Source organism: Chlamydotis macqueenii, chromosome 2 (genome assembly GCF_036417535.1).
Source record: "Chlamydotis macqueenii isolate bChlMac1 chromosome 2, bChlMac1.mat, whole genome shotgun sequence".
Lineage (NCBI taxonomy): Eukaryota > Metazoa > Chordata > Aves > Otidiformes > Otididae > Chlamydotis > Chlamydotis macqueenii.
Window position 1 is genome coordinate 136,137,744 of NC_141557.1, and position 17,009 is coordinate 136,154,752.

At 36.3% G+C, this 17,009-nt stretch overlaps 1 protein-coding gene across 1 annotated transcript in view; it reads right to left on the reverse strand.

The window, feature by feature from the left end:
- Positions 1–17,009, reverse strand: part of MMP16 (matrix metallopeptidase 16) — a 185,592-nt gene that overhangs the window by 39,867 nt on the left and 128,716 nt on the right. The window contains exons 5-6 of the mRNA XM_086740992.1: positions 8,323–8,484; positions 5,154–5,371 (exon numbers count right to left, since the gene is read on the reverse strand). Coding sequence (XP_086597118.1) covers positions 5,154–5,371; positions 8,323–8,484 — 380 coding nt within the window. The remainder of the gene's footprint in view (positions 1–5,153; positions 5,372–8,322; positions 8,485–17,009) is intronic.

Consider the following 17,009-nt stretch of genomic DNA (forward strand, 5'->3'; position numbering starts at 1 on the left):
TGCTTTAAAAAATCCTCATATGTTTACCACATATCAAGAAACAAAGATTTTTTTTTCCTTTTGTGTTTAACAGCATACTCTATATAAATACACAATTCTGAAAGAGATATTAAATGGCATCTATACAGTTATGTATGAAAGCAACCGCAGTCTAAACTAATGCCAAGGGGTAATGACAGCCTAATTGGCTTGGCTTGTTTGGCACATCATAAATGTTTTTACAATGATTCTTAGCAGACAAAGAGTCACAAAACAAATTTCTGAAAGTTGTGGAGAAGTTACTATAAAATAATAAACCACAGCCTGTTAAGGCCTTCTGAAAATTGGTTCCATATTCCACCATCTGTAATGGTAACATTTCAGCAGATATTTCTCTGACCTGTAAATGCTATCCTTCTGATGGACAAGATTCTTTCTTTTAAACTTACATTCCTTTCAACAAACACCTTAGTATATGACAGCAGTTAAAAATGCTGTTATTCAAGGGGTGGGCCATTACAGATTATATAGGATCCATTCATTTGTTTATTAAGGATTTAGCATTAAACAAAGAAAGGACCAGTGCAACCTCTTCGCGATGTTCTTCTTTGAAGCAAAAACCTGTGTCACATAAACAAAGAGCAGTGACCTGTCCCCCTAATTTGCTGATTTTGCAGGACAAGTTCCACACATTTAATGCTCGCTTTTCTAGATGTGACCTGTTCAAAAAACTAAAGATTTTGTTAAAATCTATGAAACTGAAAAGGACATAAAGAAAAAGGATATTAATTGCAGTATCACAGATTGTTGAAGCAGAGCTAGAGTTAATTTTGTTGCCAAGGAACAATCAGCACATAGACTCAAACACAAGCTATACACACCTCCAAAATAACAGAATAAGCAACCAGTGTTACTTGATCAGCATCCTTTGAGAGAGAATACCTCCTGTGCAACCATTGGCTCCCTTGAACATTTTTTTAACTGTGTAAAAGATTCAGAAGGTGTTAACATAAGTACCTTTATTGATAGGACATTCTAAATTATCTTCAAAACTTTTGCTACAGAAGACTGAAAAAGCAGTGTGACTTGCACAGAACAGAGGTATAAAGTGGAAATATATGCTGTAAACTTCTTCACTAATGGATCTTTTCTGGTGACCTTAGACAATGGGATTCCTTTTCATGATGCAATATCCCTGGATGTACTCTCAGGAGACTTTCAGGAGAAGACAGTATGTCGGATACCACATATTGCTATATACAATGGCTGAGAGGTTTTTCCATTAAAGGCAGACAGTGTAGTACCACTCTGCACAACTTCCCCAGAAAAGGAAGACCAATTTGTTTTTCTCCATTTTCAGCCATCTTCTGTGTCCCAGGGGAGTTCTAACTAAAGAGAGTGAGAAAATAGCTGGAGAAGAGAGTGGAAGTGAGAGTGACAGCTAAATACTAATTGCATTCACCATAAATACAAAAGCTAACTGGAATCTCAATATAAAAACTTGGCACTCATGAATTTTAGCACAGAAATCCTTCTGTCCTGACTGTATCAAATATCAGCAGAATTTTTTAAAACTGCATTCAATTAAGACAAACTTCATACACTTTAAAATATCAGTTGATGACAAATAAACCCAATAGTTACAATACATTATTTTAACTAATATTTTTCTTCTATAGCATACTATGTCCCCAAGCCTAACAGCTAGCAGGGGCATTTTAAAGGCATCTCATTTAAAGAATTCAGGAAGAAGTTATTTTGGGACAATACATTTCTATGTCAGTAATCCATGTATATTTGATGAAAAATAATTTTGAAAATCCAGTAATTTCTACCATAACAATTGATGCACAAAATTCTAATTTTATTTGGTGATTTTTGGGGAATCTTAAAAAGCTGATTGCTTTACTTTGGTGTTTACTGTTCTTATTAGATCAAGAACAGTTCCTCTGTATTTCATTTCTATAACACTAGAATTTTAATCTATTTTTTTTGCTAGGTTTGTTACTTTGTCAAAGTGATGGCAAAACAATAAAAAGAGACAGATAAGTGTAAATTCCATTTTCCCTTTAAGTACACCGTTAGTCAGTTTTACTCTGGATATACCCATTTGAGAATGCTAGATAGTCTTAAAACCATAGACAAAGCTAATCAATTTGACTGAACATAGAATTTTTTTCCAATATTCTGATTTATTTATTTATACTCTTAAGTATATCTAATAGCTCAACAGCCAAGAGAAAACGATCTTCTTGAAATTAACATTGTTTGTCATCTACCATGAAAATCCATAGTATATCTCAGACTGTTATCTTTTGTGCTTCATTTTAATGTTTAAATTAGAATTTAATTATACAAAAGCACTCACATTCTTCAGCTCTATGGCTAAGTTCTCAAGCAATTTCAAGAATTATTTAAACAAATTGAGCTCCTGAGCTTGAGACTTGCCCATGAGATTAAAAAGTGGTTATTTTCAATTTGAAATTGGTACATGGCATACACGCCATTCAGAAGGCAGTAAAATCTGCCACTACACAATCATTACCGATCTGTGGATAAAGACAAAGAAAGAAAAGGATATAATTTGATTTGCCTCCAACTTTATTAATTTAGCTCATTTGGGATCTATCCAGCAATAATTCTTCCAATGAAGGTCATAATTTTTCTTTAATTGTTTCCACCTGGTACAGTACTGCCATCAGTCTCCTCTTCTTCTCCACCTCTCTGTAGCTGGCTCTCAGCCCATCACTCATGCTTTCCCAGTCTATCCCTGTACTAGCATTATGAGGCAAGGGCAAAGAGGTTTCTTTTTTTTTTTGTTGTGTCAGAACACAGAACCTCCAGCTTTACTTCCTCCATTGCTAGATGCTTTCCCTGTATTCAATCCCTATTCCCTTTTATATCTTCTGAAAATGAATTCCTGCCCTGCTCCTCTACAGTCTGACATGTGGAGCCTTTCGTTACGACCCGCTCCCCTGAGATTCTGCAAAGTAAGTTGAAAATTACTAATAAACCCTGAATTTTCTAATTCCTTCTCCCCTTTCATACACTTTCTCATGTACCGACACCCCCAAAAAATCTCAAACAGATAATGAAAATCCTTTAGTAGACAAAAATCTTCACTAGCAAATTAATGTACAAACCAGAAAGTTAAGGCCTAACAACCGAAGCATTCAAAGACACTCAGACTACAAAGTCAAGATTTGTGTACTTAAATAAACTCTGTTGGTTAATGTACTAACCAAAGGCATGCCTTGCCATGCTCCCAGGTACCCTGAGGAGAAAAGGGGAATTCTGTGACTCTTAAAAAAAACATAATGTGGATAAAGGTAATCCTTTTTTTCCCCTTCCCAACATGTTGCTTTTATGATTGCAGCAACTACATTTTGGAGAGTCAGACTCTAAACATGAGATTTGTAAATGCTCTGTTACTGGTAATTTTTCTCTGATAAAGTTTTACCGTGTTTCCCAATTAGGGTGTGGATCATGAATGGAATTTTAATTTTGGAACATAAATGCAGTTTGCACACTAGTAAGCACACAAACTGTAAAGTAAATATGTAGCGTTAAGGCAGTAAGCTGTAAACACTTTTGGAGAAAACTTAATTTGTGTTTTCAACCAGAATAAGTAAGAGTGATAAATAATGGCAGTGAATCTATTTATCCAGGAACACAGTCTTGGCTAGACAGGAAATTTTGTGTTAGTGGGATAGCATTTGACTATTTACTGATTTACAGCTAAAACAAATGAGAATATGTTCTATTGCTCTTGAGGTGGATGACATGAGATTGAAGTAGGTATTTTAATATTCTGTTTAATGTCAAGTTAGAAAATTTGATTCTTCCCTAACCTTTGAATTTTAGTCATAAAAAGACTGATGGTTCAGTACCTCCCAGTGTTGGAAAATATATCATCTATTCAAATGGAAAGGGCTGACAGCCTCAAGGCTGACAAAATCTTTAGCTGTTTATAGGAAAAACATTTCCTGCCCATTGGATTGTGAAGGTAGCTCAATAGTTTTGTACTAACTCGCGTAAAGCTATTTGTACATACTTTTTCAGGAATGCAAAAGAAAGTGAAAGCCTGGGTAGAATTGCTAATAAGATTTATCTGGAGTTACGTATTAAAAACATAAGGGAGAAACAGGTACTATCAGAAAGAAAAACACAAGCCATTGAACTGGGAACTTCATGTTTTGGGATAAATTCATTGCACTTCCCTTGTACTTACACTATTGCTGAAGGGAAAAGTGTTATCTATTCATGTGAAAGGCCCTTCTTCTCTGCCTGTAATGTTTAAGTTAAAATGAATCATATACAAAACAAAGATCCCATACTTCCTATTGCTTAAATAAATTTGACACATCAGTAGTTCAAAATAATAGATTAGCCTGTTTCTTGTTTCTGGAACATTTGTACAGCACTATCTGTCAGCAAATGTGTTTAAGATTTAAGAGACTGAATAATAATGATTCTTCAACATTCAGTGCCTTCTAAAAGCCATACTGCAGATCATCGTCCTTAAGATAGCTTTGATATCCATGAGTCTCAGTAAAGTCCTTCTATCAAAAGATTGCCTTTCAGTTCAGTTTGTTTACTTCAATTTGTTGCATACAACACATTTATCAGCTCAGAGCAAGAAGATGAATGGAAATAAACAATGACACATTTGCAATAAGATTTTTTTGCAGCAAAGACCTTTACTGAGATATTGTAGTTTCAATGCAAACACAACACAATGACAAATTCCTTTGTAAGTGACAGATCTAATGTTAAAGTTAAAATTATCTTCCATGAGGAAAAAAAAAAGTGTTGAAGACACAATATCTACTGTATGTCTGGATGTGGCTGTATTCCCAACAAAATAACTCCTATTATTCATGGGTTGATTTACACTTTTTATCTCTCCACAACATGCAGCATTTATTTATCCTTTCATTTTGAGGCATTACAGTTTCTGCTGACATGGGTATTTTCCCAAAATAGAATATTACAGCAGTCCTCTGCTAGACATTTAACCCATGTGTGTGTTTATTTTTCAATTTCTTTCTTGAACTTTCTAACTGTGAGCAGGCTGGGAAAGTGGAGTCATGATGAATGAGAGTTTGCTTTAAAAAAAAAAAAGTATAAATGTAGACATTTGATGTAATATTGAAAAATTCACAGCCTCCTACCTTGAAAACAAACATTTCCCGGCGAAGAATAGCCAGAGTGTTGAAGTTCCCATCACAGATGTTAGGCTTGGCTCCGGGATAGGAAGGTTTGTCACCATTGGGTTGCCGGGGTGGTTTAGGTTGTCTGTCATTCTTCCGCGGGTCTGCTGGAGGGACTGAACGATGAGGGGGCACTGTTGGCAGAGGTCTTGTTGGTGGTGGGATCCTGTCAGGTGGACCTTTAAAAATAGCAGCAGGATGTAATTTACATGCCCACCAGTGGCACTCAAAGAGGAAATACACAACAAAAACCTGCTAAAACAGTGCAAATCCTACAGTAGAAAGGGAATGGAAAAAGTGACCTAATGCACCTTTCCCACGTTGTTAAAGAGTATAATGAATGGCTACCATAAAACCAAGGCATGAATGAAAAAAATAATTACTTTTCACTATCCAGAATCTTCCTTCCTTATTGGAACAGCGTTCCAATAAAACCTGCAAAGAATGCAATAATCCACCATCATTTCAGATGAGAAGTAATTCATAGCACATATTTTACTAACTGAGTAAGAACTATTAAAACAGAATTATTGTCTGTTGTACAAAATAAAGGAAAACAAAAAAAAACCCTTCCTAATAAGATCATCAGCAGTCAATGGGTTTGCAACCCATACTTGTAATTTCCACCCACCAATTCACATATGCATATGTGTGGCATACCTGACATTTCCTACTGACCCAATTTGTAGGCCAAGTAATGTCCATGTGCATTAGTGACAGGACATTCCCAGCTTTCCCCAGTGTCCCTTGCTATGTACAGGAGCTCTTGAAACTGGACTTCAAATCCTAGGCATCCATATAAACAAACAACATAATTCACATGTTTTCAATATTCTGAAATTAATTACTTTTTATTTTAATCTTTATTTTCCAGTAAGTCTTACAAAGCTGGATACCGGATAACTAAAATAATTGTTCTGAGAATAAATGGATTAAAAAGAACTGAAGTGAAAAAACAAAATTCTGTACAGAGGTTTTAAAACATTTTTATTCTTTCAAATACATTTTTTTGTCATAATATACACAGTTTGATGACAGGTGAATTAACTGTCCCACTCATAATTTCTCTGTCTGAAAGTCAAAAGGCTATCCTATAGAGATGCTGTTCATTACCCTAATTACATACTGACTGACTTGCAATGGGTATACTGAAAATGACTTTCCCTTTTTACACATATTACTGTGTTTACTTATATCTTCTATGTACAAAAAGATAAAAAGTTCCAGTTGGATCAGTAAGATTTCTGGAAACAAGGTGAACATTTTCCTCATTCTATTTAGGCCTCTCTCCAAGTTATTTAAATACACAATCAATTTTCTCATTAAAAATAAATATTTATTTGCATGACCAGCTTCAGAAAGACTTTAGAATAGCAAGACAACTCTAAAACTGCACAAATTACATTTTGATTTCTGATACTTTTTAAGAAAATATATATATACTTTTTAAAGAACAACATGGACTATGTAAGGAAATATTAAACTCACCAAATGGTTGTCATACAATGTAATAAGACATTCATTTCATTTACAACTTTAAGGCCTGTGACATTTATAATTTACAGTTAATAATGATGTTTCAAGAAATACTGCAGACTAAAGTAATTATTTTAATAGGTGTGACATTTTTATTGAGGCATATGATTCCAGATCACCTCTTGATTTTAAAGGGAGCAAAGGAATCAGTTTGCAGCAGCTCATGTTGGAAAGTTTTTAACCCTAAAGCACGGTTTTCATGTCATTTGATGGTGATGTCAGATATTACTTCCCAGGCTTTCTCCTAATGCATAACCCACAGCTGTAGGAGCTTAGCAGCTAGTTTTCAGAAAAGTATTCTTGTCTAGTCCTTAAGTCTAGACTACCAACTTATCAGGTCATGAGAAACAACCTTCCTCCCAGCTAATCACAAAGGAAAAAAAACAATCAAACAAAACACGATCAACCAATCATTTTGAACTTGATATTTCTGCTTTATGAAAATAAATGTTAGCGCTTGTCAAAACAATATTTTAAAAAGCTTATTAACATAAAACACCATGGAGACTGCAGAGTTCTGGTTAGCAATACAGTAGTTCTACATAATCACAGTTGTCCTTTCTATTGGTAAAGATAAACAAGGAATGGCCCTGATAATATTCAGTATCAATCTGACAGTTAAACCTTGAAACTGAAGTTAATTCTGAGTACAAAACTGAATCCAATACAGAATTAATTGTGGAATATTAAACAAAGAAATTCCAAATGATATGTACTGGATACATAGCACTAACATAGAGATACCACAGATTTTTCACTGTAGGAGAGAAAAATAAATTATATTTTTAAAGAAAAAAAAAAACAGACTATTTAACAGATACCAACAGAACCAAAGTCTTTAAAACCAAGAACAAAACCATGTCTTTGGAAATGTAAGGAATAATCATATGGGAGTTAGAGTTACATTCAACCCATAATCAGAATAATGTTATTGTTTTGGCTTTTTTAAAAATAATTTTCAATTACCTTGCCTTGTCAAATTCAATCCAATACATGAAGAATTTATTTACATCACATATTTCTTTCATATCAGGCCACAAAAAAAACCTAAAAAACCATATTTTAAAGAAGTGGGCCTTTATCTCCTTAGGTAGCTCAAAATCTTGGGATGGTATTAACATACTTTTAAGATAAATTTGCTATCTTTATCACAATCAAGGGTTTTTCCAGGACCACAAATTTGTACACTCAAGGACCTGTTTAGTATTGTAACTGATGATAAACTGAGAAGCAATCAATTTATCCAGTTACACGAGCTTGGACCACTGTGGACATAAGCTCACTATGGTTAAAGGCCTGCATTTGTTAATATCTTCACACTTTGGGACCCTTTTGCAGATATTTTCTTCATGCTTTTTAAAACATTTAAAATTACTATTCCAGCTGAGTGCAAATTTGAATGCAAGTTGTGAACACTGAGAAACAAGGTAAAAGAGTTTAATCAAAATATTTGGCTTACTCATCAGGGCCAAAGGCATAATAACTGGCAGAGTCTACACTAAAAAACTCTTTTGGAGAGGTGGTGTGGACAGGAGGACCTCAAATGTATTCTACAGTGAAAAAAATTATGCTGATTACTTAAAGAATGACATACCATATATCTTCTGGATGCCCTGTAAATCATCATTAGGTAGTTTGAAGTTGTCAGTTTCCATATACTGGTAAAATGGAGCCATGATTGCAGTGGGATCATTGGAGTGCTCCAAGCCCAGAGCATGTCCCAGTTCATGCACTGCAACTAGAAACAGATCATTTCCTAGGAAGAGAGGAAAGGGAAAAAAAGACCTTTGAAAACATAAGCATAGTTATAGAAATAACACAAGTGGAGGACTCTGCACTTGAAAGACATTTTCACTGAATTTGAATTTTACAAGGTAATGCTTAATAATGAATCATAAGGATAATGTGTAATGCTTAATAATGAATCATAAGGATAATGTGGTAGCAAAGGCAGTTTTCTCTTTTTTTTTTTAAACAAGGAAACCATTATTGTTACATATAATAGATGATGATCTTACAGACAGCATAAGCAGAACCTTTTTTAACTGATGCACATGGTTAGTGTACGATTCAAGTGTCACACCACATGTCTAGGCTTGTGTGCAATTTCTAACCTGAAGTTGATACTGCAGTAAAGCTGACTAAAACTGCTTGCATTAACACATAGTTTGAAAAGGAAAATATCCTTGCTGTGTGTAGTAAACTTCACAAACTGAGAACTACCTATTTAGGACAAACTCCACAGGGAACTTAGTCATCCAAGCACTTGTAAATAGAGCCTTGCTGATTATTTGTAGATGTTGTCCATTTCTGAACCACCATAACTGAAATCTTAATGAGGAAAATATGGGTGTTACACCATCCTTCTCAAAATAAGATGCCCTTATTTATTTCATTGTGTAATTTCCTTATAAGTGTAGTTTCTTACTTAAGCGTTAGAACTTTTTGATTTTTTTTGTAGGTCTAAAAAATAAAATAACATACTCCTGTTACAGATGGACCTAACTTTTTCTTGTTATTCCCTTCTAAAAATCACCTTTTCATTTTTTGTTACAGGGTATTGGACATAACTAGAAGATCTGGTAGTAGAATACAGCACTGTGAAGCAAACACAAATCAAAATCAATGGAATTATTTCTATAAAGATTTCAGAGCTGGACCTCTATGGTACTAATTTTGTCTGGTTCTATTAACTTAGTTCAGCATCTTTCTATGAGTCCTTTGTACAGATTCTGTCTGTAGTCAACCTGTCATATAATGAGACTTTGGATAAATATTTTACATCAGGAGGGAGATTCTGGTCACTTGGAGAGGGTCACATCCAGGATATTGCTATTTTCACCACCTGGAGATGGGAAGAATCATCCTCCAGAAGTGTGTTCCTATCCTACTGACAAGAGAAGTGTTCTAGATCATCAGCTTATGTTGAAAATCTAACATTTAGATGGCTGGACTCAAGTGAAACAGGTGCTACCTACAGTAGGTAGTTTCTTGGTGAAAGAGCAGTACAAATAACAAAAGGCCTATAGTGTGGCCTAACAGACAGTTGCATATGAGAACAAGAAAATGCCCAGCATTAACTCTTATCCTATATTCTGTTAATTCTTTGGAGGCAGATAGTTATTTTCCACTGCTGACACTTGATCTGGAATTCTAGGTGCTATTATAATATTAATAGTAATAATATTTAAAAAGTTTAAGTTAGAAAAAAAATACATATATATAGTTACAGAACTTTGAGCATTCCAATTTTTCAAGTATTTCCTCTTGTTGACACAAAAATAAACTTTCTACCAAGCAAATATGAAAGGCATAACACTTAGTAGTAGATATTTTCATGATATATAGAGCCCTGCTGATGTTTGTAAAACAAATGTTTGACTGAAAGTGTAGAAACAATTACAACTAAAACTATGTACGTAGTTGACAGAGCCTTTTCATATCTTTCTGACTCTTAATCTGGAAATATGAAAACCAAATGCTCTTGCTCTTCTATTCAGTGTAACTGTGCAGAAAAATCATGTTTTTCAAAGATCAATGTGACATAATGTGCTTTCAGAAATGAGAAGAGTTTATCCTATAATTTATAATTACGTGGTTTGCAGATGAAATATTTTCATGACAGTATTTTTTTTTTTTTGCAATGCAGTTCTTTTTACCGTAAAGCAGATTCTCAATGTGCTGTTGCAACAGGTTTCATAAGCTTCGCTGTCCCAGGGATGAATACTTTTGATATCTGAATCTGCCCTTCTATATACAGTCAAGGATGATCTTGACATTATCTCATATGAATAATCCACAACTTCTGTAGCTAACCTCAGCATCAGAAGTGATGCACAGGAGAAACTCTATAAAGATTTTAATTCTGCAGTCATAATGGAATAATTGATATAATTTTTAAAAATTACATGCTTAAGATGGAAAGATATGAAGGAAGAAGATGTCACTATGCTATAACTATTGCACTGTGACATGTCTCACATTATTTTTCAATTCTTTTCTGTGTGTTTTATGAAAGCTAGAGTTCTAACCCAGGTTTATTAGAATGAAATATTTATTTGTCTGGCATTAACTCATATATTTAAAATGCAACTTTCTTTTGATTTTCAGACCTTGTGAAAGGCAAATTTGCCTCCTAGACTTGTGCTTACTATATCATAATTAAGACTATTAACCAGCCAAGGTCCTATATTAATAATTGTCTAATAAGTTGGCCACAGTATTTACAGAACCATTTTCAAATACTTGTAGACTAATAGTATTTGATTCCACCACTATTTTAAGGCTAGTCAGTGTCACCAGACCAAAGAGTGTTTTACATGTGGTATTCAACCTCTACTGTTCGAGGTAGAATAGAATAGACTTAGTTGGAAAGGACCTAAAATGATCACCTAGACCAACTGCCTGACCACTTCAGGGCTGACCAAAAGTTAAAGTATGTTGTTAAGGGCATTGTCCAAATGCTTCTGCAACACTGACAGGCTTGGGGCATCAAGCACACTCTCCAGGAAGCCTTTTCCAGTTTTTGACCACCCTCTTGGTAAAGAAATGCTTCCTAACGTCCAGTCTGAACCTCCCTTGACACAGCTTTGAATCATTCCCATGCATCCTATCACTGGACATCAGGGAGAAGAGGTCAGCACCTCCCTCTCCACTTCCCCTCCTCAAGAAGCTATAGAGAGCAATGAGGTCACTCCTCAGCCTCCTTTTCTCCAGACCAGGCAAGCCCAAAGTCCTTAGCCATTCCTCACAGGACATGCCTTCCAGCCCTTTCACCAGCTTTGTTGCCCTCCTCTGGATGCATTCAAGGACCTTCAGAGCCATCTTAAATTGTGGGGCCCAGAACCGCACACAGTACGTGAGGTAAGAGAGCATCCAACATTAAATTTCATCCCACTAATCATCACCCAATGGCAATGGTAGGAAGTCTGGGAAGTGAACTTGTTACAAGTTCTAAAATTTCAAGAAACCACAAAATAGTCTTGGAAGTCTACTAGTTCTCTCTATTTGTACAAGTTATGTAGTGCATGAAGTATCAATACATCCTTTAGTTATCAGTCCTCATAAAGATCTCCAGAAGTTTCCATATTTTGTTTCATGTTGACTTTGAATGAATGTGAATTACATAGTAAAAGGGAAACAAATAAAACACACTGTCATCTACTGGCATATCTTCCAGGATATGCAAAAAGGGAAAAAGGTAAAAGGACGATGAAAACTACTTCAACCTCCTGCAATGCAACTTGCAGCCATCAGGGGAGCTATCAAATGCAGTAAAGACAGAGTAGTCCTTGGAGCAAATTGATAAGGGGGGGAAGGGAGAAGGTCACAGGAAAGAGCTGGGAGAATAATATTCTTGACTGAGGTGACTGATTTAACACGGAACGTATTTTCTACTTATAGTCAAATAGCTCCGTTATTCATAACAATTTCCATCAAGAGTCATGATTGTCTCCGGGGCATCCTGAATTTAAACTGACCCAAATAATGTAGTGCAGTTGAAACTGAGGTTTAAACCAGTTCAAGATGTGTTGTGTGAGACCAATGCAGGTAGGACTTACTACTATCTTAGTTTCCATCCTTTTTCCTTCACTTATAATTAGATTTCTCCAATTCGGCAACAATTACTCAGTCCCTTTTTGCTTTCGGGAGCAGTCTTGCCTTGAGCATCCCCATATTACTGTAACTAGTTACTGAGAGTGCAGAAGGATGACCGTGAGTGTTCTTTCTTTATTTCCAGGCTGCACAGAAGTGTACTTGTGACTGCAAGCTTGATAGTAGGCCAATTTCAGTTCTTTGGCCAGTGGTCAGATGAAGGAGCGTAAAGGCAAGTGAACATTAATATGAGCTGAGGCTAGCTTTTTTATCGTACTGACATTGAACATAATTTTAAAAATATTTTCAATCCCTACCATTGAAGGAGACAGTCCCAAATGATTCTATCTTTCAGTATACATTACTGAAGTAGAAACATATATTTCAACCCACTTGGCAAAATTAAGCATCATTGCAAAACTTTAACAAGTCATGAGTGACAGAGATAAACTATGTATGACTATGATGACTTTTAAACTAAAAGTTGCCACTGAAGGATATACATTCATGAATATCTATTGTGATAGTCTCAGTTACATCTCACTATATTTATCTACAGGGCAGAAGAGAAATACTGCAAAATACTTTTCACAATTCCAAAACTTGTGTATCTCTGTCCTTGTGTTCCCTATTAACATGGAGATTTGGAATAGAATAGATATAAGCTCAAAAAGATTGTGATTGTTTTTCTTATTTTATCTCAGCTTTTATTTCACAAGGGAAAAAAAAAAGATACCGTGTGTAAAGAACTAAGACAAAATCATTATTTTTATACTAACCCTTTTCTCTGAGGCTATAAACTATTTTAGGTACTAAATCTGCCCAACTTTACAATCACTGCTCAAACTCCCGAATATAAATATGTATTAATATATCAAATATTCAACAGCTAGCACTGTGGAGCATGGTATATAGGGAACCCTTTCCCTGTAGCTAATATATACACTGTTTTTCATGTCTACAGATAAACAAAGTTAATATGTCCACAACAAGCTATTAAGAAACCCTAGTTCTGAAGATATTAACTCCTATTTTAAAAGGTATGTGAGCTTAGTTTATAAAAGCAGTACCATAGTGGCTTAGCAATCCTTAGGTTCATCACTTGACCATCTTCTTGATGCAGCACTAAACGACTGACACTTAGTTCTTCTCCTTGGCACATAACAGTAACTGTTACAACACATTGTGAGTTCAAGAGTTCTCTACCATTTAAATGCCATGTGACATCAATTTTGAAAACTTTCCCTTTCAGAGAAAAAACAACAAAATCTAGAAACTGAATTTCAAAATACAAACAAAATGCAGAACTACAAAAATGTTTTATACATGGATAGACACTATTTCTTCCAAAGATAATTCTACTTAATTTTCGTGTCATGCAGATAAATTATTTCAGATTAAATTTATATGAATCGAAAATGTAGATCTGTACAAGAAAGACTTCTCTTACAGCCCTATTATCAACAATACAGTACCTCAAAGTCAAGTTTACAGTTCCTCAGAAAATATTACACACATGATACCCATAAACTTGTATCTGATATATTTAGAGTTTACATTTTCATAGTTCTATCATTGATTTACCAAACCAATGCTGCTAATCCCAACTGTCTGAAATGCTGTGAACTTTAGACTAAGATTCTTACTTCTTTTCCTTCTGTAAATATAATGCTTATGCCTTTATTTCATGCTCTGAGAAAATCCTGCTGTGACAGCAAACCTAACAAACTAAGAAAAAAACCTACACTTATGCTTAATCTCTAGCTCCTGGGATTAACTTCTCTTTAGGTCCTGGGATTAATTTCCTTATTGCTCAGGTCCACTACTGGATTCGTACACTCTTCTCAAACGGCATTTGCATTCTATTAGTAATAAAGTCATACTGGTTAACAGACTGAAAAGTTTTATTTTGGGTATTTTTGTGGTCATCTTTAGATAATAATTGTTTTAAATAAATAAAATTAAAATTATACTTGAATTTTCCATTTTGCTAGAAAAGATCTTAATAAATTATTTTCTCTCAGCAAGTTCACACCAGTAAAAATGTTTGAAAATACTGTGGTCATTCTCATAACATTGCAAATCACTAGGTTGTCAAATAACATTTATGGGTTTTTTTTTCCATTACTTCTTATTCAATTGCAAATGCTGCAAATACTGTAACATCCTTTATTGCTGTTTTCATTTGTTGCTGTGGGAACAATAAGCTGGAGAAATATTTAAAACTCCTTTCTGAAGACCGTAAGAACGAACACATGCTGGGAATGAAGACTTGGATATCTGCATGAAAAGAGCATGTATCACACAATAATCAGCTGTTCTCCAGGGTCCTGTCCTTGAGGGTCATTCATGTGAAGGGAACACATCTTTCTACCACTTCTGTGTAAGTGCCAGGCTGGGTGTGAATAAAAGTAAAAGGATCTTAATTGTGCATGCATCCATATTAGAATCAAATCCTTGCCTTTGACAAAAACGAATGTAAGTTTTGTTTTTAAGCCACTCAACTAAAATGCTGGCATATTAACACTGTGACTGCTTTTGTTTTGAAAGTACCATTATTTGTTTTTCCTTCATTTCCCCTAATTATTAGGATGAAAGTTAGAGTCACATTGCCACTATTCACAATAGATGCAACTTGCCATGGGGCAGAAATCAGGATGGGACTTACAGATCACTGAAATCCCAACAAAATTACATAGAATTTAATTTATGTGTAAATCATGTATTGGCTCTCTACAGAAATAAATTTTTACCCTGTGTCAGTTAAACTACTGAGAGTAATTATATTATACTCTAACTTAACTCACATTAAAGCCATCTGTCGTGGTTTTGTTTAGTGAGGGGGGGCCGAAGGTGGTAGCTTCTGTAGGAAACTGCTAGAAGTCGCTCCCCTTTGTTCAGTGGACTCGACCAGGCCTAGGGTGGACCTGCTGCTGGCCAAGGCCAAGCCAATTGGTAGCAGAGTGTTCCATGGTAACGCCTCTGCGATAACGTATCTAAGAAGGGGAAAACAGAAAAAAAGAAAAGAGAAGATGTGAAGAAGCTGAGCGGGGGCAGAGGTGCAGAGGGGGAGGCGCAGGCCTCATGGGCCTTGCAGGCCTCACCCTCTGGCCTCTTGCCAGGTGGCTGACTGGGCCCGACTCGGTCTGGCCCAGCTGCAAGAAGTGGAGAGGAGATGAGAAGTGAATAAGATGTAAAAAAGATCCTGAGAGACATCTACCAGCCTCTTGTGAGGAATGGCTGCAGACGCCAAGGTCAGTTCAGAAGGAGGGGGAGGAGTAATGCTGCTCCTGGCCAAGATTCCCCTGCAGCCTGTGGTGACGACCACGGTGGAGCAGGTTGTCCCCTGCAGCCCATGGAGGTCCGCAGAGGAGCAGAGATCCACTTGGAGCCCATGAAGGACCCCGTACCGGAGGAGGTGGATGCCTGAAGGCGGCTGTGGCCCGTGGAGGGCCTGCTGGGACAGCCTTTCTGGAGAGACTGTACTCCGTGGAAGAGATGACCCATGCCGGAGCAGTTCCATGAAGGACTGTGGCGTAGGGGTGGGATCCCACGCTGGAGCAGGGGAGGAATGTGAGGAGTTCTTCCCCCGACCATGAAGCAGCGGCGTGAAACAACGTGCAATGAACTGACCGCAACCCCCATTCCCTCTTCCCCCCTGTGCCACTCGGGAGGGGAAGGTAGTAGAGATAACGTTAAGCTTGGGAAGAGGGAGGGGTGGATGGAGGTTATCTTGTTCTCTGTCTCATTATCCTGCTAATTTTGGAAATGAATGAATAGTTTTCCCCAAGTCGAGTCTGTTTTGCCCGTGACGGTAACTATAAGGATTTCTCCCTGTCCTTATCTCAAACCTCGAGCGGTTTTTCCTTATATTTTCTCTCCCTGTTCTCTCGGAGGGTGGGGGGAGTGAGAGAGAGACTGCGTAGTCTGGTCCTGATCGGGGCTGAACTACGACACCATCCAAAGCAGATTATTATTCTTACCTTATCATTGTATGGACTTAACACATACATATGACTTGTAGATTTTTTAAAGATAAAGTGACATAGTGTTGTATACATATTTAGAAACTTTATATGCACAGTTCTTCCTTCCCTGTTATTTTGCTTGTTTAATTCCTATTAAGAGAAAAATGCCAAGATAGAATTGTCTACTTTTTTTTTTCTTGGACTGGTGATAAAAGAGGTAGGAATTTTGACTCCTAATTGGCAAAGCGATTAGGAGATGAAAAAAAAATCATTAGAAGTTCTCTGATCTGAAAAGCAGATATGTTTTTTAAGAAGTCTGCAGACTTCAAAGAGAGACCTGATCCAAGTGTGTATCGTATTCTAAACTGAGGCAACTTCAAACTGGGGATCATATATATAGAGAAAGTGACAGAAAGACAAATCTGCTACTTTGGTTTTACTTTGATAAAATTTACTCCTATGAAATGCTATGATCTACTGAATAAATCTGCTACGACTAGTGAGTATATTAATACAGCTGTTTATTTCACTCTAGCTAGAGGAACAACTGTAAGCTTCTCTAGCACTCAGAATACTGCTATTTTAGCAGTAGAGACTCTTGTCACTTGTCGGCATGGAGAAGCCTCAGCACCCGCAGTGGAGGGGCAGCCTTCAGGATGAAAGACTGCAGAGGGGCAAGGCAAAGGGTGCTGGAGAGGCCAAGATGGTTAGGCAGGCA